The sequence below is a fragment of the Oryctolagus cuniculus genome, chromosome 1 (assembly GCF_964237555.1).
Source record: "Oryctolagus cuniculus chromosome 1, mOryCun1.1, whole genome shotgun sequence".
Taxonomy (NCBI): Eukaryota; Metazoa; Chordata; class Mammalia; order Lagomorpha; family Leporidae; genus Oryctolagus; species Oryctolagus cuniculus.
Window position 1 is genome coordinate 212,678,840 of NC_091432.1, and position 23,407 is coordinate 212,702,246.

The window sequence follows — 23,407 nt, forward strand, 5'->3', positions numbered from 1 at the left end:
TGGTAGGTAGTAGTTGTTAACTTCCTTGAATAAGGAAATTTAAATGTCAGTATCTTCATGAAGCCTTCCTGATTCTTGTTCCTAAGTGTAAATTTATTCTGCTTCAAACTCTCTCAATACATGGTCTATATTTCTCTTGGGATATTTACAAAGCTTTTTATACTTTTCTATATTGTCAAATGGCAATTTCCTATATTATCAAAAGTCAAAAAGATGTTATCTTAATCATCTTTAGGTTTCTGGTTCCTGGCATACAAAAGGCATGCATTAGCAACTGCTGGGGAAAGTGAATGAATGAAAAATTAACCTGGCATGCAAAATCAGACAAGTGCTTGTGAAATAGGTGAAGGATACTATTTGCAAATTTAAGTATTGGAAGAATCAGAATCCCAACACAAGAAACTCTTTATACTGAATGTTGAGCTTAAAAAAAAATTTTTTTTTTTTTGACAGGCAGACTTAGACAGTGAGAGAGAGAGACAGAGAGAAAGGTCTTCCTTTGCCATTGGCTCACCCTCCAATGGCCGCCGTGGCCACCGCGCTGATCCGATGGCAGGAGCCAGGTGCTTATCCTGGTCTCCCATGGGGTGCAGGGCCCAGGCACTTGGGCCATCCTCCACTGCACTCCCTGGCCACAGCAGAGAGCTGGCCCGGAAGAGGGGCAACCGGGACAGAATCCGGCGCCCCGACCAGGACTAGAACCTGGTGTGCCAGCGCCGCAAGGCGGAGGATTAGCCTAGTGAGCCGCAGCGCGGGCCTGAGCTTAAAATTTAACACTGAGACAATCTACATTTCAGATTAGAAATCACACGGATCATTCAAACTAAACACAAAACAATGCTCAAATCTCATACACCACTCTACTCTAGGGCAAGATTCCCTGCCCGTGTTGTGATGCCAAGGAAACATCCAAAAAATCTGTGATTCCTATCTACTCTTCATTCATAAATCAATTCATTTACAAGGAAGTAAACTGCTGCTTCTTCCTTCACACTCAGTCATATTCACCCTCCTTCATCCTCACTACCAAAGCTTTTGTCCACGTTTGTTCTGACCCTGCTGTGAGCTATAAAACATGTTCATCCTTTTTGACATAGTCCAAGAAGTAAGTAAATGGTGCCAGATGCGTTTCTCAGCCTGTCTCTCCATTTTGTACTTCACCCATTCTAAGACATTGAATATACTTCCCACATTATACACTTCTGCCAGTCTCCATCAGTCATTCCCAGATAGTTTTAAACAGCCTACATAAGGTTCTTTACATGACTGCCCACCAATTTTAGACCAGGAAATGGCACATGGGTGAAAAAAATCTTTTATCTGCCAGTTGAGTCTACCCTGGTCTTCATTGCATCTAGATCCCACTAAGTGCCCTAAAGTGCTGTTTGTCTGTGCACCAGCTGTCCCCAGAGTTAAGAAGTGTGCATATCTGAATGGCTCTGGCAGTAAGACGCTGGTCCCACAACCTCTAGGCAGGGGTCTACACCTCTGCTGCTTGTTCTGAGGGAGCATTTTGGGGAGGAATTTTCCAAAGGAGGAGCTTGGTAGAAGACAGGGGACACAGGTAAACTAGCAGTGATGATAGCGGCACAGAAACCAGAGTAGCCAAGACAGGAAGCATCAAGTACTGTGATTGTACTGCATGGGAAGGGTGCTTTGGCCAACTAGGAGGGAGAAGAGGAAGGAGACATCCTTGCCATTCTGGACCAAATGCATACTCCTGATGACTATGTTATTAGCTTGCACATCACTCAAAACTTTAGGGAAAAGCTATTATGTAAGATTTACTTGGGGGCTGGCACCGTGGCTCACTTGGTTAATCCTCCACCTGCAGTGCTGGCATCCCATATGGGCACCGGATTCTAGTCCCGGTTCCTCCTCTCCCGGTCCAGCTCTCTGCTGTGGCCTGGGAAGGCAGTGGAGGATGACCCAAGTGCTTGGGCCCCTGCACCCGTATGGGAGACCAAGAAGAAGCACCTGGCTCCTGGCTTTGGATAGGTGTAGTTCCGGCCATAGCGGCCATTTAGGGGGTGAACCAATGGAAGGAAGACCTTTCTCTCTGTCTCTCTCTCTCTCACTGTCTATCTGTCAAAATAAAAAAAAAAAAAAAAGATTTACTTGGATGAGAAAGTTCTTACAGCTTGAATGCACACAGAAATGAGCTGCTGCAATTCCATTCTCGACTGAGCTGACAGCTCCAAGATGCGCTCCCTGTGTTCATGGCTGGTGTAGGCAGAATCAGTAAAGTCCTCCGTACGCTCCAGGATAACTTCCAGTGTTGTGGAAAGGTTCTCTTTGGACTGAAAATAAAGATTCTCCCGAAGAGCTTCAATAGTCATCTAAGAACAAAAAGCATATACATCTACCTGAGTCAATATTCCCACCTGAACAAAACGGACTGTAATTTCCAACAGTTCCCAGAAACATTCTGCACATTTCTCTTTTGCAAGCTGAGAGGAAATTTGGCCTCAATGTTAACTATATTACCCACTGACCTGGGAGAACACATTGCTCCAGAGCCATCAATAGCCATGCAAAGGTTCATTCCTAGAGTTGCGGACACAATGAAATTCCCGTAAGATCAGCGAATACAAAAAGAACTTCTGCATGTACCAACCTACAGGAAAAATGAGCCAGCCTCCAGATAAGGGATCTACATTGGATAAAATGCCTGGGCCAACACCTGGAGGATACATTACACCCAAGTATGAGTATATGCAGCCTGGCGGATAGGTGTGGTAGGTGTAGGATATGAGAAGGACAGGAAAAGGCATCAATTTTCCCTTCATTCATTCAGCAAAAATGCTCCTCACCATCTAACTGGGCTCCCTGCATTTTACTTTATGTCCCTAAGAGCATGTCAATGACCCAAACATCCTCTGTCAGGGAGCTATGTAATCTTTCTAAAATGTAAACCTTCTGACATTACCAGAGCCTCTAACTAGCTCCTAACCATCCACAGAATCAGGCCCAGACTACTACAGTATGCACAAAATCCTCTGTGGCCTTGCTTGCTCACCTCTCTCTCTAACACACCTGTCTCTCCAAGGCCCAGATAACCTTTCACTCCAGCCATTATATTCTCTAGTGTGTGGTGAACACATGCTCACCCCGGGCAGTCTTTCGCTCAGCTTTCTAAGGTACACTATGCCATTTCAACCATGTTTAACCTCTAGTCCATGAAAAATGTCTGAGATAACTCGGGCCAAGAGGCAATAAGAGCTGGTGATCCTGACTGTGATCCCAGTGAGCACGATGACCATAGTTCAAATCTGTTTAGCTCTTTATAGTGTGCTCAGATACACATCATTTCAAGTGAAGGTCAAGAGGCCAGAAGGGAGTGCTCACTTCCCCTTCTCTCTGGGCCCACATTATATCCAGTAATCACTCCATCCTAGGAAGACAGGCATATTTTTTTAAGCTAAGGAAGAAAATGCAAAATAGTGAAGTATGGAAGTGACAAATGAGGACCTGAGAATTTAAACATATTTAAACATTATTATTTGAACATAAAAATTAGTCATGGGGATCTAATTGCAGGTTGTTGTTGTTGTTGTTGTTTTTTAATCTTCCTATAGAGAGAACATACATATGGTCTTAGACAGCAACTTTGTAGAATTTTGTGGGGCTTTTTGAAGAATCTCCACATATACGTTTTTATGAGATTTGTCCTGGGTCTAAACGAGGGCCCCACCATTTACAGCTTTCCTCCTCCAAAGAACAAAAACAATTAAATCCACTTCAAAGAGCAGTTAGATTAATGAAAATATTTATTGAAAGCATGGCCCGATGTCCTTCCCATTTCTTTCACCCCATGTTCCTACTTAGACCGTCACAGAGTTAGAAGCCACAGTGTAGTAAGCTGAGAAGCAGCCCAACCTTGTCACGGCCCTTCTGTTAGGTGCATAACCCTTAGCATAGAGCATCACTTCACAGGGCCTTGGTTTTCCCACCTGCTAAATGGGAACAGTCTCTTGGATGATTCAGACACTGCACACACCCAAAGAGCACCTGTACCATCTCTCCACTTCTGATGAGAGGTTGAACTGCCTTGAGTTGCACTTCCTAGTTTCAAATCCCAACACGGTGCTTCTTGGCCAGCAGGCGAACCTCATGTTTCCCAACCTCCTTGACACTTTAAAGGGGTAATAACAATAGTTCTTGTGAAGGCTGCAAGAGTTCATGCATTTAAAGCACTTGGAAAAGGGTTGGTACAGAGTTAGGACTCAGTATCTGTTACTGTGTGCAGCTGTTTGTTTTTATACTTTAATTACTGTTGGGGCTACTGTCAGCACAGTCTCAAAGATCCAACCCTACAACACAAGGAGAGCAGGAACTCCAGCAGACAGGATTTGCTACTGGCCACCATTCATGGATGGCACAGCACTGCTCAAAACTGGGGAGGGCAACGTCCCTACACAGGAGGCAATAGCTAAACCACACAGCTCCGCAAGGCCAGAGTGGTGCTCTAAGCAAAAGCTGGTATCCTCTGTAACTATGACACTAGGCCAAATACCACTGAGTGTTAGGCTTGTACACTGTGGCCCTGCTTTGCCAAGCGATTTAAGCTTCACTCTAAATCACTACACAAATTATGGATACCACACATGTGATGCAACTTGTTTAAAACAGAAAGAAAAAGTCAACATATGCTCTCTTTACTCTTACCTTGAATTCTTTAATTCCAGTAAAAAGACTGACAAATGAAAGATCAGTCTCTCCATTTGGCTTACAGTCAGTCACTATTTCAATGACCTTATCCAATGCCACTTTCATTCGGTCGAATACTCCTTCTTTATTTTTATGGGCTGATTCACAGTTGGGATGCCTGAGACATGTCTTCAAAACAATTGCAAGTTTTTATTTTCATACTTGACCCACACCAGAACACACAAAATCTTACAGAGAACAGGTCATGCTAATAAAAATGTTTCTTTACCCAAATCTCCTGGGTCCCTGGCTCCCCCAGCTGCCTCTCCTCACTAAAGTGGAAGCAGGGTGAGCAAAAAGTGACAGCAAGGTTAAATGAAAGATGCAGAGAGTAAAACTACACCTGTACACTGCAATGACAGTTTACCTAAACTTGGGGGTGGGGGGCTCTCTCTTCATCATGATTAAAACTCTTTTAAAACACAACCTGACACATGCAAGAACTAAAACAGGAATGAAGGAAATGCACAAAGTTGGTTTATAACTGGGGATGTGTCTCTGACTTCTACAAAATGGTGTCAATGAAAAGCAACTCAAGGGCCAGATGTGAACAGTGCCTTCCAAGTGGGCTCTGTGAAGTCTCTGTTTCTGTGACTACACTGGTCCGAGCATGCAGTAAATACTCTCAGAAGACAAGACAATTCTAAACAGGCTGCTAATGAGACATTTACAAGTTCATTCTGGAATTGTACCAATTTGCTGGCCAACTGCAGTCTGGAAATACAAGCTCTTCATTGATAATTTTGTGCAAAGCAGAAAAAGGAATCAGATGTATGAATTTACAGAATAAACAAACTAAGGGCTGACTTCGTGCTCCACTGTTACTTAACAGATCCTGACTTGCCCAAATCTTTCTGCAGCACATGTGCTGGCTCCTCTGCGAGGCTGGCAAACCCTACAGGGAGTAACCATGTCTGGCAGGCCTTGATTCGGAGCACCTGATAGACACACCAGGTTCACTCGGCTGCTCAATCAAGGCTGACTCTGAGATTAATTCCTGAGTAGAGTTGAAGAAGAAAGTTAACATTCATGTAAATAACAACTTAGACTTGACTATTCAGGCCTATCTTCCAGGTTAGCAACTTGTTCATTTAGAAAATGTAGACTATATAACTTGGGTGCATTGAATCAGGTTTCCTATCATGCATAACACAGTAAAACCAAAGTCTTCTTACCTTGGAAGCTGTGAGAAGCATCATTGTACCCTTTTCAAGAACTGCTCTCGCTGCTGCCATTTTTGCTTTTTTCTTTTCATCTTTTAAATCCTAGAAATGAAATAAAACCACTGGGTAGTTTAGGATTATGTAAATAATCCAATTTCTTGAAAAATCATTTACTCAACAATAACAATATTCAAAATTTCAGGGACATTAAGTGAACAAAATGATAAAAATGTATCAAATGTCACTGCTTCAATCTAAACATAGTAGTCCCTTCCCCCCCCCCCTTATCTACAAAAATAGTGAATGAAAAATTCCAGAAATAAACAATTCATAAGTTTTAGGTTATACACTATTCTGAACAGCATGATGAAATGTTGTGCTGTCCTACTCTGTCCTGCCAGGCTGTGAACCACATCTTGGTTCAGTGTAACCTGTGCTGTATTCACTATCTGCCCATTAGTTACTCGGCAGCTGTCTCAGTTACAAGAGGCTTTGTGACAGCATCTCAGTGTTTGTGTTCAAATAACCCTGATGTTACTTAATAACAGCCCCAGAACACAAGAGTAGCAATGCAAAGGAAGCACCCAGGCATTAAACATAGATGAAGGGATTCATTCTGGTACTTTGTGGCTATGCTGTAGGGTACATAAGGGGAAAAAAAAACATAGTATACATAGGGTTTAGTACTATTGGTGGTTTCAGCCATCCACTGGGAGTCATGGGATGCATCCCCAGTGGATGAGGAGTGCTACTGAACATTAACTTTTTTTAAGATTATTTACTTGAAAGTCAGAGTTACACAGAAACAGGGGGAGAGGGGAAATGGCTGGGGCTGGCCCAGGCTGAAGCTGGGAGTCAGGAGCTTCTTCCAGGTTTCCCATGTGGGTGCAGGGGCCCAAGCACTTGAGCAATCTTCTGCTGCTTTCCCAGGCACGTTAGCAGGGAGCTGGACTGGAAGTAGAGCAGCTGGGTATTGAACCAGCGGCCATGTGGGATGCTGGTGTTGCAGGCGACAGCTTTACCTGCTACGCCACAGCGCTGGCCTCTGAACATTAATTTGATATGAGTAAAAGCTGCAGCTGCCCTTCAGAAGGATGCAGAGCCAGGAACTGAGACTGTGGCAGAAGTGCCAGGTGGCTCACGTTCTCGTGGTCTGCCACACCTGAAATTCTCATGTCCAACTGGACACTCGCATTCCTAACCAGAAACAACCTTTCTATGCCTTCCTTAACTAACAGTGACTTTTTTTTTTTTAAGCATCATTGGCCATTTGTTGAAAAATTCACTTTTTATTTGAAATCAGGGATCTTTCATGCACTGGTTCACTCCCTAAATGGCCACAATGGCTGGGGTTGGGCCAGATCAAAGCTAAGAGCCAGAAACTCCATCCAACTCTCCAATGTGCATGGCAGGGGCTCAAGTAGCTGAGCCATCTTCCACTGCTTTCCCAGGTCAGTCAGCAGGGACTCAGAAAGCCAGCAGCTGAGACTTGAACCACCACTCCAAAATGGGATGCTGGCAGCATTATAAGCAGCGGCTTAACCTCCTCAGCCACAATGATGGCCCCACTCACTGATTATTAATGCCTTCAAAACAAACACTTAGAAATCAATTTTGGGGGGCCCGATGCTGTGGTACAGTGGGTTAAGCTGACACCTGTAGCACCAGGATTCCATATGGGCTCCAGTTCACGTCCTGGCTGCTCTACTTCTGATTCAGCTCCCTGATACTGTGCCTAGGAAAACAGTAGAAGATGATCCAAGTGCTTGGGCCCCCACACCCACATGGGAGATCTGGATGAGGCTCCTGACTTCTGGCTTCAGCCTAGCCCAGTCATGGTTGTTATAGCCATTTGGGGAGTGAACCAGTGGATGGAACATTCTCTCTCTCTCTCTCTCTGTAATTATGACTTTAAAATAAATAAAGAAAAATAATTCTTTCAGGAACTGTGTCAATTAATCCCATTTAACTGCTTGTGCATTTCAACAGGAGGCTTATTTGTCCTAATCTTAAATACTATGTTGCTCTGAAATGTTCTCAAAGTGTATAATTTTTTCCAACCAGATTATGAATGCTGAACTAAGCACTATCATGAATATCTATACATTTTTTTAATTTCTCTTCACAAAACCCTCAAAGAATGTATGCTATTATACGAAACACCCAAATATTGAAAATCTAATCTACAACCAAATGCTGTAATAATAACCTGGTTACTACATCTAAATTAGAGGTCGTATATCATTTTCAATAAAAGGCCAGATACCTATTCAACTCTGCGGTGGCAATGTGAAAGCACCAGAGACAATACAGAAAGATATGAGTATGGCTGTGTTCCAATAAAATTTTATATATGGACACTGATTTTAATTAAAATTTTCACCTGTCTTATTAGTCTTTTTTTTTTTTTTTGAAGATTTATTTTATTTATTTGAAAGACAGAGTTACAGAGAGAGGTAGAGACAGAGAGAGAGGTGTTCCATCTGCTGGTTCACTCCCCAGATGGCTGCAATGGCCGGAGTTGCACCGATCCAAAGCTGGGAGCCAGAAGCTTCTTCCAGGTCTCCCCCATGGGTGCAGGTCCTTGGGCCATCCTCTACTGCCTTCCCAGGCCATAGCAGAGAGCTGAATCAGAAGAGGAGCAGCTAGGTCTTGAACTGGTGCCCATATGGGATGCTAGCACTTCAGGCCAGGGTTTTAACCCACTGTGCCACAGCGCTGGCCCCTCTTGTCTTTTTTTCAATAGGGAATTGGTTAGAAGCCCTTTATCAGAAATAAGAAAGACCTAAAATTTGAGATTGATTTGTCTTTGGAAAGAAATTTGTTATGAAAAGTTAGAATTGATTCAGTAATTACTCTAATAATCACTCACTCACTTGCATCCTAATATGGCTTTCTTTAATAGGAGCTAGGAATGGGATTACATTTAGTGCAGAAGAAACTGCACATAACTCAAGGGTTAACTTGGGTCACTTCCAAAACACTGTGTCCTACATCAAGTGTATACACCAATCATAATACCTGTAAGCCACATATGACACCATATACTGTATGGTGAGAAAAAGCAATGGAAAAATCAGCATCTCAACTTGCAAAGGTCAACAGCACCAAACAAAGATCTGCAAAAAACCAAGCTGATTCAAGGAATACTAAGTACAACATTCCCTTATCTCCTAAAGTATTTTCCCAGGCTTAATTAAGGCTCTCACCAAGCTGTCACTGTCTACTATCCAGGTTCAAGTCACCTTCATCTCTCACTGGTTCCTATAGCCTAACTGGTCTCCCAACCCCTGCCCTTGTCTCCCAAACTGTTCTCAGCATGGCAGCTAGAGGGATCCTGTTAAAATCGAAGTCCGAAGATACCATTCTCCTACTCAGTGCCTCCAGTGAAAGGAACCCTGTTTTACTTAAAGCCAAAGTCCTCACACAGTCTCAGCTCCCATCACCTCTTTGACTTCACCTCTGTTACTCTCGCCCCTTGCTCACTCTGACCCACCCACTGGCCTCCGTGGTGTTCTCCAAACACACCACAGGTATATCTGTTTAATCATCTATCTCCCCCAACCACACTAGCCTGCAACCTCCCCAAAGGCAAAGGTTTCTGTGTCCTTTGTTTACTGTTATATCCCCATCACCTATCATAGTACCTGGCCCACGGTGAGCAGCTAAAGAATATTTCCTTAATGAATGAAACTTACCAGGGCCAGCACTGTGGCATAGCAGGTAAAGCTGCTGCCTGCAATGCTGGCATCCCATATGGGTGCTAGTTCAAAACCCAGCTGCTCCACTTCCAATCTACCACCCTGTTAATGGCCTGTGAAAAGCAGTGGAAGAGGGCCCAAGTGTTTGGGCCCCTACTACCCACTGGGAGACTTGGATGAAGCTCCTGTCTCCTGACTTCCACCTGACCCAGCACTGGCCATTGTGGCCATCTGGGGAGTGAACCAGTGAATGGAAGATCTCTCTCTCTCTCTGTAACTCTTTTAAAATGAGTAACAAAAGAAACTGGCCTACAGCCATTTTTAGATTACTTTGATCATGTAAACACTGGATGCACATTCCATGAAAATATCCACAACTACTAGCACTTAGGAAACACAAAGATACCCAAATGGCTGCTAGTAAGGTTTAGGGCCCCCAATTTAATGAGTTAAATTTTAAATATAGATACTCACTCAAAGTGTACAGAAGTTTTAAAATGTTGGCTCATGGTGTTATAAGAAATGAAAATCTCCATAACAAATTCCTAACTACAATCAAAATAATGGTGAAAGTTTTCTAGCTGTGCCCAGAAAAGGAAGCAGCTTGGGCAGAAAGTGTAACACAGGGATGGCAGCTTTGGAACCTATGAATCACATCATGCTTGCCCAAGTAGTCAGAAGACGTTGGATGACAAGCTGTTACTATTATAAAACATTCAAGCCAGTCATTTTTGTAGGAGGGAGAGTGGAGGAAGGAAGCAAAAAGAAAGAGAAGTAAAAGAAAAATTATTTATTAAGAAGAATGCTGGGGCTGGCGTTGAGGTGAAGCAGGTTAATCCAATGCAATGCCAGCATCCCATATGGGCACTGGTTCACGTCCCGGCTGCTCCACTACGATGCAGCTCCCTGCTAATGTGCCCAAAAAAGTGGACCACTGCCACCCACATGGGAGACCTGGATGGATTTCCAGTCTCCTGCCTTCAGACTGGCCCAGCCCTGGCCGTTGTGGCCATTTGGGGAGTAAACGAGCAGATAGAAGATCTCTCTCTCTCTCTCTCTCTCTGTCTCTCTGTAACTCTGCCTTTTAAATAAATAAATGAAGGAGAAGGAGAAGAAGGGAGGAGGGGGAAAGAGGAGGAGAAGGAAGGGGAGGAGAGGGGAGGGAGAGGAGAAGGAAAAGGAGAAGAAGAAAGGGGGAGGGAGAGGGGGAGAGAAGGGAAAGGGAAGAGAGAACGAAGAGGGAGGAGGAGGAGGAGAAAGATGTGGCAGAACAGAAAATGAAACCGGAAGGTGCCTAAGGAGAGAGCTTAGGAATTACAGACCAACGCCACTACCCAGTGTGCCATTTTCCAGGCCAATACTCATCTCCCCAGTGTCAGCTACAATAGGAAAGTACTTATCAAAACTAAGAGAGCAGAAGCTAGCATTGTAGCAAAGTGGGTTAAGCTGCCACTTGTGATGCCAGCGTTTCATATCAGAGTGCCAGTTTGAGTCCTGGTTACTCTGCTTCTGATCCAGCTTCCTGCTAACGTGGGGAGAAGAGGCAGATGATGGCTTAAGTACTTAGATCCCTGACACCCACGTGGGAAACCTGGATGGAGCTCCAGGATCCTGGCTTCAGCCTGGCCCAGCCCCAGGTATAGCAGCCATCTGGGGAGTGAAAGAGCAGATGGAAGATATCTATTTCTCTCTCTCTCTCTCTCTCTCTCTGGAAGATATCTATTTCTCTCTCTCTCTCTCTCTCTTTCAGTCACTTTTGCTTTTTGAATAAATAAACATTTACCAAAAAACACAAGAAACTTAGTATCTTTTGGGCAATACCCAGAAGCATTTTCACGGTCAGTTATGTTCTGCTCAACTTTCTGATAAGATGGACTCACGCACAGACACCCAAGAAAAACTCAGTCTTCTACCTCTCTACACTCTGAGCTGGGGAACAGAGCTGCGAAGAGCCAGTATCACGTTACAGCTTTAGAATCACACGTGACTTAGCTCAAGCTTCCAGCGCAGTGACCTTGGGAAAGCATATCATCCTCGCAGGCTCAGTTTCCTCATATGTGAAACAGTAATGACAACATCTGCCTCAAACAGGTGGCTTAAGAATTAAACAAGATCATGTAGCTTAAGTCCTTAATACACAGACTGCAAACTGAGAATGGGTTGGGTTATTACTATTTTTTGTTTTGTTTTGTTTTGTTTTTCACAGGCAGAGTTAGACTGTGAGAGAGAGACAGAGAGAAAGGTCTTCCTTCCATTGGTTTACCGCCCAAATGGCTGCTAAAGCTGGAGCACTGCGCCAATCCAAAGCCAGGAGCCAGGTGCTTCTCCTGGTCTCCCATGGGGTGCAGGGCCCAGGGACTTGGGCCATCCTACACTGCGCTCCCTGGCCACAGCAGAGAGCTGGCCTGGAAGAGGAGCAACCGGGACAGAATCCAGCGCCCCAACCGAGACTAGAACCCGAGGTGCTGGCACCGCCGCAGGTGGAGGATTAGCCTGGTGAGCTGCGGCGCTGGCCGGGTTATTACTATTAACATAATGCAGTGACAATAATACAAACATATAACAAAACCCGGGAAGAATACATATGAACAAAACAAGTACTCGAGGTGGGCCTTGCAGGCAGGTTTGACCTTGCCTGCTACGTGAGGCAGGAACATATTTAACCATGATATGTGTGCAAAAAAAGACAGAGATCGACCTACTTTATCCTGGCTTATTTATGAAATTATTTCAAGATCAAAGTCAGAGATTTAAAAAGCAAAGAAACCAACCCCAAACAATTGCAGATCCCACTTTTATCCAAACTAAAAAGGATGCATTTATCAGAACATTTTAAGATGTGGTAAATACATACATTTTGCCTATCTCCAGTTAGGTGTGCAAACTCCACCATCTCATTTCCAAATTGACTGAATATTTGGACAAATTCTTGAAAGCTATTCACTTTCTCTAGCCGTTCCATAGTGGCCAGAACCTGCAAAACAGAGAATTCCATGCTATTAGGTAATAGATGTGAGAGTGTCTGAGACAGTAAACACTGAGTAAAGAGAGTTAAAAAGGGGAAATTGCAAATTTCAGGAGAAAGCTGAGATAAAGGAGCAAGAAAAGAAGAAAGAGGAAGAGGGGCTCAGAGAAGCACAAGTAGATTTAAAAGTTAGGATCATTAAGGGAATCAGTTCTTCTTTAGGAAAAAGAGATGGGCTCACCCAAAAAGCAAACTGATAAAGAGGCAAAGAAATGATGAAATACACAAAGAAGAGACTGTTTACGTAACCTTGTCTGGCAAAGGTGCGAAAGGGCAGGATGACAGAAACCGAATCTGCAGAACAGGAAGGGCTGGGATGGACAGCGACCCACAGAGGCTTTAGGGTGCAGTGAGCCAGACTCCGAGGAGCCCTGGGCAGCTTGGGAAAGTGGAAGGAAGGTCATCCACAGAGTGAGGAGTGGGAAGGGAGGCCCCGGCTTTAAGAGCAGGAAGAGAGTTGGATGAGCCAGGGATTGCCTGCGTGGAATACACGAATCTCCAAGAAGCTTTGGGTGGTGGGAGGGAGTGGGGAGTGTGGGTCTGTCACAGGGTCAGCAGACTGTGTGATGTGCTTTCCTGAAGTAAAGTAAATAGATGTGAAACATATTTTCAAATATTTTTTTCTAAAATAACAGTACTGGATTAGTTTTAGTCTGACTATGATAGGTTAAAAAAACACAGATATCCTGTGTTTACTTACTTTTAATGAGGATGTGATGGCTATTTGGCAGTGTTAATCTGCCCTGGCAGCTCAGGAAGCCCAAGCAACCAGCACAGATAAGGCCTACTGGGCCTGCACTGGACAGAGCCTCTGTCTTTCACAGACAGGAAGGCTGCTATTCCTCAGGCACTGCCTGAACCACCTCTCCGGTTTCTTTTTATGTTTAAACTTATATTTCTTTAAAGGATATATTTTATTTATTTGAAAGACAGAGTCACAGAGAGAGAGGTCTTCCATCTGCTGTTCACTCCCCCAAATGGCTGCAATGGCTGGAGCTGAGCTGATCCAAAGCCAGGAGCCAGGAACTTTTTCCAGGTCTCCCATCTGGGTGCAGGGGCCCAAGCATTTGGGCCATCCTCTGCTGCTTTCCCAGGCACATTAGCAGGGAACTGGATCTGAAGTGGAGCAGCCGGGACTTGAACCAGCATCCGTGTGGGATGCTGGTGCTGCAGGCTGGGGTTTTAACGCACTGTGCCACAGTGCCAGCTCCTAAACTAACATTTCTGTATTCATTCAACACTCATTAGGCACATCTGTCCTCAAACCCTAGGGGGACAATGCCTTCCACAGATGAATGCCCTCCCCTTTGCCTAGGGAGAGTTCCACAGAAGGAAGGGATCACTTGTGCCCTGGGTTCCCCGACAATCAAGGGGCATTATCTGAGAGACTAGAAGAGTTTTGGACTGGAAGAGTTTAAATCCATTGTTTTTGTATTTGTTTTTGTTTTTCTGAAAGGTAGAGTGACACAGAGAGAGAAATCGAGATCATCCATCTACCATCTACTGGCTCACTTCCCAAATGCCAGCAACTGCCAGGGTAGGCCAGGCCACAGGTACCAGCCAGGAATTCCATCTAGGTCTCTGTGGGTGGCAGAAGCTCAAGCACCTAGGCCATGATGCACTGCCTCCTGTGTGTGTTAACAGGAAGCTGGCGGTGAAGCATGGAATAGCCAGGACTCAAACGAGTACTCTGGTATGGGATAGGGCATCCCAAGAAGTGGCTTAACCTTGCTGCACCACGATGCCCAACCCTAAATCCATTCACTAAATTCTACAACTATTAAGCAATATTCACAGTTTACACATACAGAATTTTTTTTAACTGTGAATAATTATGGTTTCAGATTATTTAATTTTATCTTAAGCTTATACATTGTTACCCCCTGACTTGGAAAACTAAGAAATATTTCAGCATTTTTATCAACTAGGTTTCTATCATAGACATCACCATGGTGCTTGGCTGTTCTTCCAAACATTACACATATTTAAACTTTACTAGGGTCAGCATGATAGTGCAGTGTGTTAAGCAGCTGCTTGTGATGCCAGCATCCCATGTCAGAGGGCTAGTTGGATTCCCAGCTGCTCCACTTCTGATCCAGCTTCCTACTAATGTTCCTAGGAAAGCAGCAGATGATGGCCCTAGTAGCTGAGTCTTCGCCATCCACGTGGCAGACCAGGATGGAGTTTCTGGCTCCTGATTTTAGCCTGGCCTAGCCCTGGCTATTATAGCCATTTGAGGAGTGAAGCAGCAGATGGAAGCTTCCTCTCTCACTTTTCTGTCTCTTCTCTCTGTTACTCTGCCTCTCAAACAAATTAAATCTTTAAAGAATTAAGCTTTCTCTTTAAAAATATTAAGGCTTCTATCAATAAGCCTCAACAAGGGGATAATGACTTTCTGAGAAGAAATATTATTTGCATTCAAAAGTTTAGGCCCTTGGAGCTGGCGCTGCGGCACAGTGGATAAAGCCGCCGCCTGTAGCATCAGCATCTCATATGGGCACCGATTTGAGTCTCAGCTGCTCCACTTCTGATCCTCCTCCCTGCTAATGTGCCTGGGAAAGCAGTGGAGGATGGCCCAAGTCCTTGGTCCCTGGCACCCATGTGGGAGACCCAGAAGAAGCTCCAGGCTCTTGGCTTCGGATGGGCCCAGCTCCAGCCATTGCAGCCATTTGGGGAGTGAACCAGCGGGTGGAAGACTTCTCTCTCTCTGCCTCTGTCTCTGTCTCTCTGTAATTCTGCCTTTCAAATAAATAAATAAATAAATGTTTTTAAAAAATGGCCTTTGAGCACCAGTTTGAAACCCGGTTGCTCCACTTCTGATCCAGCTCTCTGCTACGGCCTGGGAAAGCAGTAGAAGATGGCCCAAGTCCTTGGGTCCCTGTACCCACAAGGGAGACCAGGAATAAGCTCCTGGCTCCTGGCTTGGGAATGGCCCAGCTCCAGCCATTGCAGCCATCTGGGGAGTGAACCCACAGACAAAAGACCCCCCCCCCCCGTGGCTATGACTCTTTGTAACTTTGCCTTTCAAATAAATAAATAAATATATCTTTTAAAAAATTCAGCAATTATAGGTGTAGAAGAAACACTTAAGTTACAGACATTTAGAGTTATAAACAATTATAATAGAAAACCATCACCAGACTACCAATTAAGCTACAAAAATTTCTGAACAACTCTGAAAGACCAAAGTATAGCAACAACAGAAAGGCAGATACCTTATTTCTTGATGCTATTATCTGTTTGATGACGACTCGGTCTGCCAGCAACAACACCTTTGTTACTGAAGAAAGAAGTAATCTTGCAGCCTTTATAACTCCTGTTTTGTCTGTAAAAATTGTGATCTGGCCATCAGATTCTGGATGATTCAAGTTGGTTACATCTGTAAGTGCTGCAATTGTTTCTCCTAAGAGAAAGGGGATGGGGAAGTTAAATTGGGAATAAGACACAATTAAACTAAAATCCCGACTTTCATCTAATTGTCAAGGCAATATGCATGATGGGGAGAAACTCAGCTTTGGAGTCTCGCTTCAGGAACAAGAAACAGCTTTGCTTCGATCATCATGGGGATTACCCTAGAAAGCTTTGCAATGACAAACATAATAGCACACTCAAGAACATGGCGAATGTTTGCCTTTGCCCTGTCTGAAAAGCAAGATAAATTTTGTTTCCAATGGTATGACCAACTACACAAGCTAAAAGCCTTCTGCTCTAAAGACATTAGAGAAAAAGAAAAGAACCTGAAACTAAAGCAGTAAGCAGGTGCCAGGGCTTGGGTGGGTGCAGGGCCAGGGGCAGGAGAGGAGTCCCCACTAGTCACCACAACCTCAGGGGACTTGCATTTTTAGGGACGTCCAGGGAGAGAAGAAAGATGAGACACTGGGCCCCGAGGGATAAACACAGAAGAACAACAAGCAAGAGTGTCTGTTGGTCAGCCTAGACTCTGGGCAAAAAAAGCCTTCCTCCTGAGAATTCACATGATGGACAAAAAAATTCTCATCTTCACTGTTGCTATCTGACCTTCTGATTTGTATACAGCAACTCTCCATCAGCACAAGAATACAAATGATTGCTCTCCTCAAAGATGAAATCAGGCTATAATATTCTCCAAACCTCCTTACTGCTATACGATCTTGAAAATTTAAAAAAAAAAAATGTTTCCATCATCTTGAAGTATTCAAGATAATTTTTAAAGTCCTAAATAATCCTACATGCATAGTGCATTGGTTTTCTCACAAAAACCTTGTCCACCCTATTGAATACATACAATCATGTTTCATCCACCCATAGTCTAAGGATTTTGAGGAAAAGTATTGGAATTTCAATAGACAGAACACAGGGTGTGATAAAAAGTCAATGTTCTGAAAGATCAATCTGCTGGGAGCATAAAATGGATTGGAACAGAGAGACCCAAGCCATTTCAACTGTGGGTATGAGGTGGGAAGAACTAATTAGGATAGCAACCACAGAACTATAAAGAAGATGACTGAGGAGATACTGAGGAAAGAAAACACAAATTAGTGCCTGACCAATTATAAGAAGGAAAGGAAGAATGAGAAATGCTTGGAGGTTAGGGGCTAGCACTGTGGTATACTGGGTTAACCCACCACCTGCCATGTCAGCTTCCCATAGGAGTGCTAGTTTGATTCCCGGCTGCTCCACTTCCAATCCAGCTCTCTGCTAACACACCTGGGAAAGTACATGGGAAGGGAGATGATAAACTTCATATCAGACAACAGAGGTTTCAAATGACACAGTAACACAAGCAGGATAAGCCACTAGACGTGGCTGATGCTCTGCCAACAGATGATGTTTATGGTCAGCTCCAGGATGATTTTTTTTTTTTTTTTTTTGGACAGGCAGAGTGGACAGTGAGAGAGAGAGAGACAGAGAGAAAGGTCTTCCTTTGCTATCGGTTCACCCTCCAATGGCCACCACGGCCGGCGCACCACGCTGATCCGATGGCAGGAGCCAGGTACTTATCCTGGTCTCCCATGGGGTGCACGGCCCAAGGACTTGGGCCATCCTCCACTGCACTCCCTGGCCACAGCAGAGAGCTGGCCTGGAAGAGGGGCAACCGGGACAGAATCCGGCGCCCTGACCGGGACTAGAACCCGGTGTGCTGGCGCCGCAAGGCGGAGGATTAGCCTAGTGAGCCACGGCGCTGGCCCAGGATGATTCTCAACCACCCCAGCTGCTGGCATTCACTTTCTTACATTGTCCCCTCCCACCAGGTTAGTATAGCAGAGGTGAGGCCATGGCAGTTAGTTAGGAAAGAACTGCTTCACATTCTCTCGCTCCTTCCCCTTAGGGAAGTCAGCTGCAAGTCATAAGCAGCCCCTAACAAGTAGAGGCACAGTGGTGAGGAAGCAAGGCCTCAGGCCGGCTGCCCCCAGGGAAGGCTCACCTAGGCAGAGGAGCCTGGAAGCAGATCCTGCCAGCCAACCAAGCCTCCAGATAACTGAGGCCCAGCCCACACCTGGCCTGCACCCTTGGGAGACAGAGCGACAAGAACCAGAACTACCCAGGCAAGCACTCCCTGATTCCTGTCCTTCAATAACTATGTGAGAGAATAAATGCTTGTGGTTTTAGGTTGCTAAGCTTGGGTTAATTTGTTACACAACAATTGGTAACCAATGCAAAGTTTTGATTGCAAAACATACAGAGAACAAAACTGCTTCCAACTAAATCTTAAGACACATATAACAATTAACTGTCCACATTCTATGAGCAATAGCTAAAAGGATGAAAATGTTGCCTCTATTCCTCTGGAAAACATTAACATTTCCTGTAGTTCTCAGTTACCAAAGATAGGACATAGGAGCCTGCCCATAGGGCACTGTTAACCTTTCCTTTGTCTGATTAAACAAGGCACTGAACTCAAAAGTACAGGATGGTAACACTGGATCAGCTCCACCAACCTGGGCAAAAGCTCCCTTAACATTATAAAGATGTTTGGGGCCAGTGCTGTGGTGTAGCGGGTAAAGCTGCCGCCTGTGGTGCCAACATCCCACATGGGTGCCAGTTCGAGTCCTGGCTGCTCCACTTCTGATCCAGCTCTCTGCTGTGGCCTGGGAAAGCAGTAGAAGATGGCCCAAGTCTTTGGGCCCCTGCACCTGCATGGAAGACCTGCAAGAAGCTCTTGGCTCGTGGCTTTGGATTGGCACAGTTCTGGCCATTGCAGCCAACTGGGGAGTGAACCAGCAGATGGAAAGCCTCTCTCTCTCTCTCTCTCTGCCTCTCCTTCTCTCTCTGTGTAACTCTTTCAAATAAATTAATCTTTAAAAAAATTATAAAGATGTTCAAAATGCACAATGTTCAGAAATTACTTTCCTGAAAAAGCCACAAAGTTGTCATATAGCTTCATGGCTGCCATTTTTAATTTATTATATTCAACTAACCAGTGTTATATCTTAAAAAATATATTTTATTTATTCAAGAGGTAGAGTTAGAGAGGGAGAGACAGAGAGAAAGGTCTTCCACATACTGGCTCACTCCCCAAATGGCTGCAGCAGCCAGAGCTTGGCCTATCTGAAGCCAGGAGCCAGGAGCTTCTTCCATGTCTCCCACATAGGTGCAGGGGCCCAAGCAGCTGGGCCATCTTCCACTGCTTTCCCAGGCCATAGCAGAGAGCTGGTTTGGAAGAGGAGCAGCCGGTACACGAGTCAGCACCCATAGGAGATGCTGGCGCAGCAAGTGGAGGCCTATCCGACTATACCACAGCACCAGCCCCCGTGTTATATCTTAATGTAAAATCCAAAAGTCAACCAAACACAGCTATTTACTAAACTTTCAAATGAAATCTAAACCTTGCTTGGTTGCCAAGTAAAGAGTAAAAATACAGTGCAAGAGTTCAACACAGGGGAGGAAGAATAAAAAGTAGGGGGGCTGGCGCTGTGGCATAGCAGGTAAAGCTGCCACCTATGATGCCAGCATCCCATGTGGGCACCAGTTCATGCTCCACTTCTGATCCAGCTCCCTGATAATGGCCTGGGAAAAGCAGCAGCAGATGGCCCAAGTACTTGGGCCTTTGCCACCCACATGAGAGACCTGGAAGAAGCTCTTGGCTCCTGCCTGGCCCAGCACTGGCCATTGCAGCCATCTTGTGAGTGAACCAGTGGACGAAAGACTCTCTCTCTCTCTCTCTCTTCCTCCTTCCCTCCCTCCCTCCCTGTAACTCTGACTTTCAAATAAATGCAATCTTAAAAAAAGTAATAATTAAAATGACAATATTTATTGAGCATTACATCAAAATACCTCTATAAACAAAAACAACCCCATTTTATAGATGAGAACCCTGAAGCTTTGAAAAGTTTAATGGCACAGTATTACATGGTTAATAGCACAATGTCATATGACTAGCAGTAGACGGATTAAGATTGAAATCCCTACTCTTGCTTCAATCAAGATAGCTACAAGACACAATAATATGAAGAACATCCCAATATTTGCTGGTGAATTGTCCATTGTATTATGTAATGTCTGTTTTATGAGTGCCCACACGATAATTTTAGTGCCAGGAAAAAGTCTCTTTCTCCTCTTACAAGCTGGTTTGTTTCCTTTTGACAAACAATGAGAATTATATAACTCGCTGTTTCCCACACTTTTGTCTTCCCTTCCAGGAAGTATAAAGATAAATTTCATGCTTAGTTAAAATAATCAGGTTTGCCAAAGTATCTAGCACATTTATTTTTATCTCCTATTTTAATGGGTTTATTGAACATGCCTTTTAATGTGAGCTATTATAAATCCTTTTTAAAAGTGGGAAATTTGAATTATGAATAGAAATTATGAATAGAAAAAGGCTATGTCCCCTGCTTCCCACATAAAACCTATCCCCTGTTCCAGTAACTGCTGGAAACCCAAGTGAGCCCAGAGTTCTCCATTTCCTTTAGTCAACAACCCAGTTCCGTCTATCAACTATATTAATGACTGTTTTCTCTACTCCTCCTGCTCTTTATAGTCCTGTCTTGGTCTAGCTGATAAGTCTCCATATTAATCTCCCTCCCTTCAGTCTCAACCCTCTTTCAACCTGTCCTCTCTCATTTGTTTCCTCCATACTACCAGAAAGATTTCTAATACAAAATAATGTGTCTTTCATCTGGCTTAAAATTCCTTGGTGACTTTGTGTTACCTACAGAGTAACACCTACGTCACTCCCATAACACGCAGGACCATGTATGACCTGGTTGGTCCCTCCATATTTACTCAGCCTTATTACACCCACTTCCTTCCCTTGACAACCCATCAGCGGTTGTCCACTGCAGGAAATGGCACAATCATTTACCTAGCTGTTCATATCCTGGAATTATCTGTGATTCTTCTTACTGTCACATCCCACATTCAACCCATCAACAAATCCCATCAGCTCCATCTTGACAATATTTCCAAATGCAACCACCTTCCACTGCCTCAGATATTATCACATAGTCTACATCACCATTGTCTATCATCCGGGCCACCACAACCACCCCTTGTTTCTCTACTTGTGGGGAGCAACTGGGAGCAACTCGGACTAGACTAAGTTACTGGAATTAAGACTTATTCTATGCATCTGCTCTCCCACAATATGGCGCTGGGAGAGGAGAAAACAGCTTCTACACAGCTGCCTCCAGTTCAACCAATGAACAGCAGGACCTGCTCCTGATTGGAGGAGAGCAGCGTACTCGGCGTGTGGGTAGCAGAGTTGGGATTGGCGGAAGAGGACTATAAAGGAGGAGAGAGACAACATGCACCAGGAACATCTATCCGAATAACACCTGAGCAGCCCCCCAGAGAGCCGGCCGGCGGTGTGCCACTCCCCCGCGGAAGTGGGGAAAGCAGCAGGGGGAACCGCCCTTCCACGGAGGTGGAAGGGTCGGTAGCCAACCCGGGAAGAACCAGCAGCAAACCCGGGGAGGGCCGAGCAGACGAAAGAACAGCGCAGGGTCCTGTGTCGTTCCTCCGCGAAGAGGGGGAGCGACATCTACTGTACCCTTACACCCCATAAAATCTATTCTCTGCACAGAATAGTTATCCTTTTCAAATACAAATGAGATTGTATCACTGCCTGTACAAATTTTCCCACTAGCCACCCAATATAGTTAGAACAAAGTCCTAAGTTCCTATCATTGCCTGAAGGCCAGACTCGTTCTCCTTCTTCTTGCCTGTTTGCCCAGGCATTCGCATAGCAGATCCAAATTTCATTGGCAGTCTGTGCTCTAATATTCCTTCCTTAGATCTTGTATCTCAGTAGTTCTCAAACAGGAGCCTTTTAGACTCCCTAAGACAGACAGCAATGTCTGGGTACATTTTTGGTTTGTCTACTGGCAGCTAATAAGTAGACACGAAGGATGTCGCTAAACCTTCCACAGTGCACGAGACAACCCCTGATGACAAAGAATTATCCAGCTCCAAGTGTAAATAGCATCAAAGTTGAGAAACCCTGCCCGCTCCAAAATAGCACCAGATGGGTCTCCTTGCCCTTACCCAACTTTCTTTCTTCATGATAACTGTCGCCACCTGGTATTACATACTTACTTACTCATTGTTTATGGTCTGTCTCCATCACTAGAATGCAAGTTTCATGAGGACAGACTTTTGACAGATTTGTACATGACTAACTCCCACAACCTCAAAAGCCTAGTAATAGCCAGCAATCAGTAGGCATTTATAGAAAGAATAAATAGATTAATAACACTTCAACAAACTATTCATAGCCCTCAAAACACCTCAGGATCCTATGTCACCAGCCATAGAGAATTGTAAAAAACCATCAAGTTGGAAGTCACTAAGATCTGTTTGCGGAGCAGGCGCTGCGGCATAGTGGGTAAAGCCACCGCCTGCAGTGCCTGCATCCTATATGGGCACTGGTTCAAGTCCCGGCTGCTCCACTTCCAATCCAGCTCTCTGCTGCTGGCCTGGGAAAGCAGTGGAAGATGGCCTAAGTCCTTGGGCCCCTGCACCCACTTGGGAGAACTGGAGGAAGTTCCTGGCTCCTGGCTTCAGATCGGCACAGCTCTGGCCATTGCAGCCATCTAGGAAGTGAACCAGCAGATGGAAGACCTCTCTCCCTCTGCCTCTCCTTCTCTCTCTGTGTAACTGTTTCAAATAAATAAATCTTAAAAAAAAAAAAAAAAAGATTTGTTTGCTGTAGCGTTTTATTTCCATTTCCTACATGTGGGAGGTAAGATAAAAGCCCTTTGATGCCCTTTGAGGGCAAAGTCCACGCCTCACACGTGTCTGCAGCCCTCATATCTCAGTGGCTGGTGAGGAGGATGGCAGATCACTATTCTAACCAGTGGAAGGGTAACTATTTCAAATTCAGGACTTGAGCCAGAAAAGTGCAATAGTCCTGGAAGCTAATCCAGGCCTTTCTTTCCTAGGTATCCACAATCAGAGCGTTAAAAAGCATAATGCACATCTTTACTCAAATGAAACAAAAATTTATCATCATATCTCAAGAATTAAAAATGATACAAGTAAGCTTCACGATCAACATCCACATACCTGCTTGCTTAGCTTCGATACAGGCAATATTTATCTCTTCTTTCAAATCCCGGTTTTCATTGGCTATAGCTTCTCCTACTTTGACAAATCTTCCAACTGCCAAGTTCACAGCTTGTCCGACTCGCTGAATTGCTTGCAGAGTTTTATCAGACTTTTTGGTATTATCTTTATGATTAATAAGGGTAGTGATCTAAAAATAGAGGATAAAAGCAACTTGCTGAAGTATCTTTTTTAAAGGCTGTGTCACAGAAGCTAAGAAAAGTAAGTGCAGCATACTGGATTACCCCCATTAACCAAATGGACAGTTTTAGAGGTCCCAACCA

General features: G+C 44.5%; 1 protein-coding gene across 3 annotated transcripts in view; it reads right to left on the reverse strand.

The window, feature by feature from the left end:
• Positions 1-23,407, reverse strand: part of CTNNAL1 (catenin alpha like 1) — a 68,677-nt gene that overhangs the window by 28,986 nt on the left and 16,284 nt on the right. For all 3 annotated transcript variants that reach the window (XM_008255935.4, XM_008255890.4, XM_008255847.4), the window contains exons 2-7: positions 23,085-23,274; positions 15,815-16,002; positions 12,429-12,548; positions 5,886-5,975; positions 4,669-4,839; positions 2,139-2,339 (exon numbers count right to left, since the gene is read on the reverse strand). In XM_008255935.4, coding sequence (XP_008254157.1) covers positions 2,139-2,339; positions 4,669-4,839; positions 5,886-5,975; positions 12,429-12,548; positions 15,815-16,002; positions 23,085-23,274 — 960 coding nt within the window. The remainder of the gene's footprint in view (positions 1-2,138; positions 2,340-4,668; positions 4,840-5,885; positions 5,976-12,428; positions 12,549-15,814; positions 16,003-23,084; positions 23,275-23,407) is intronic.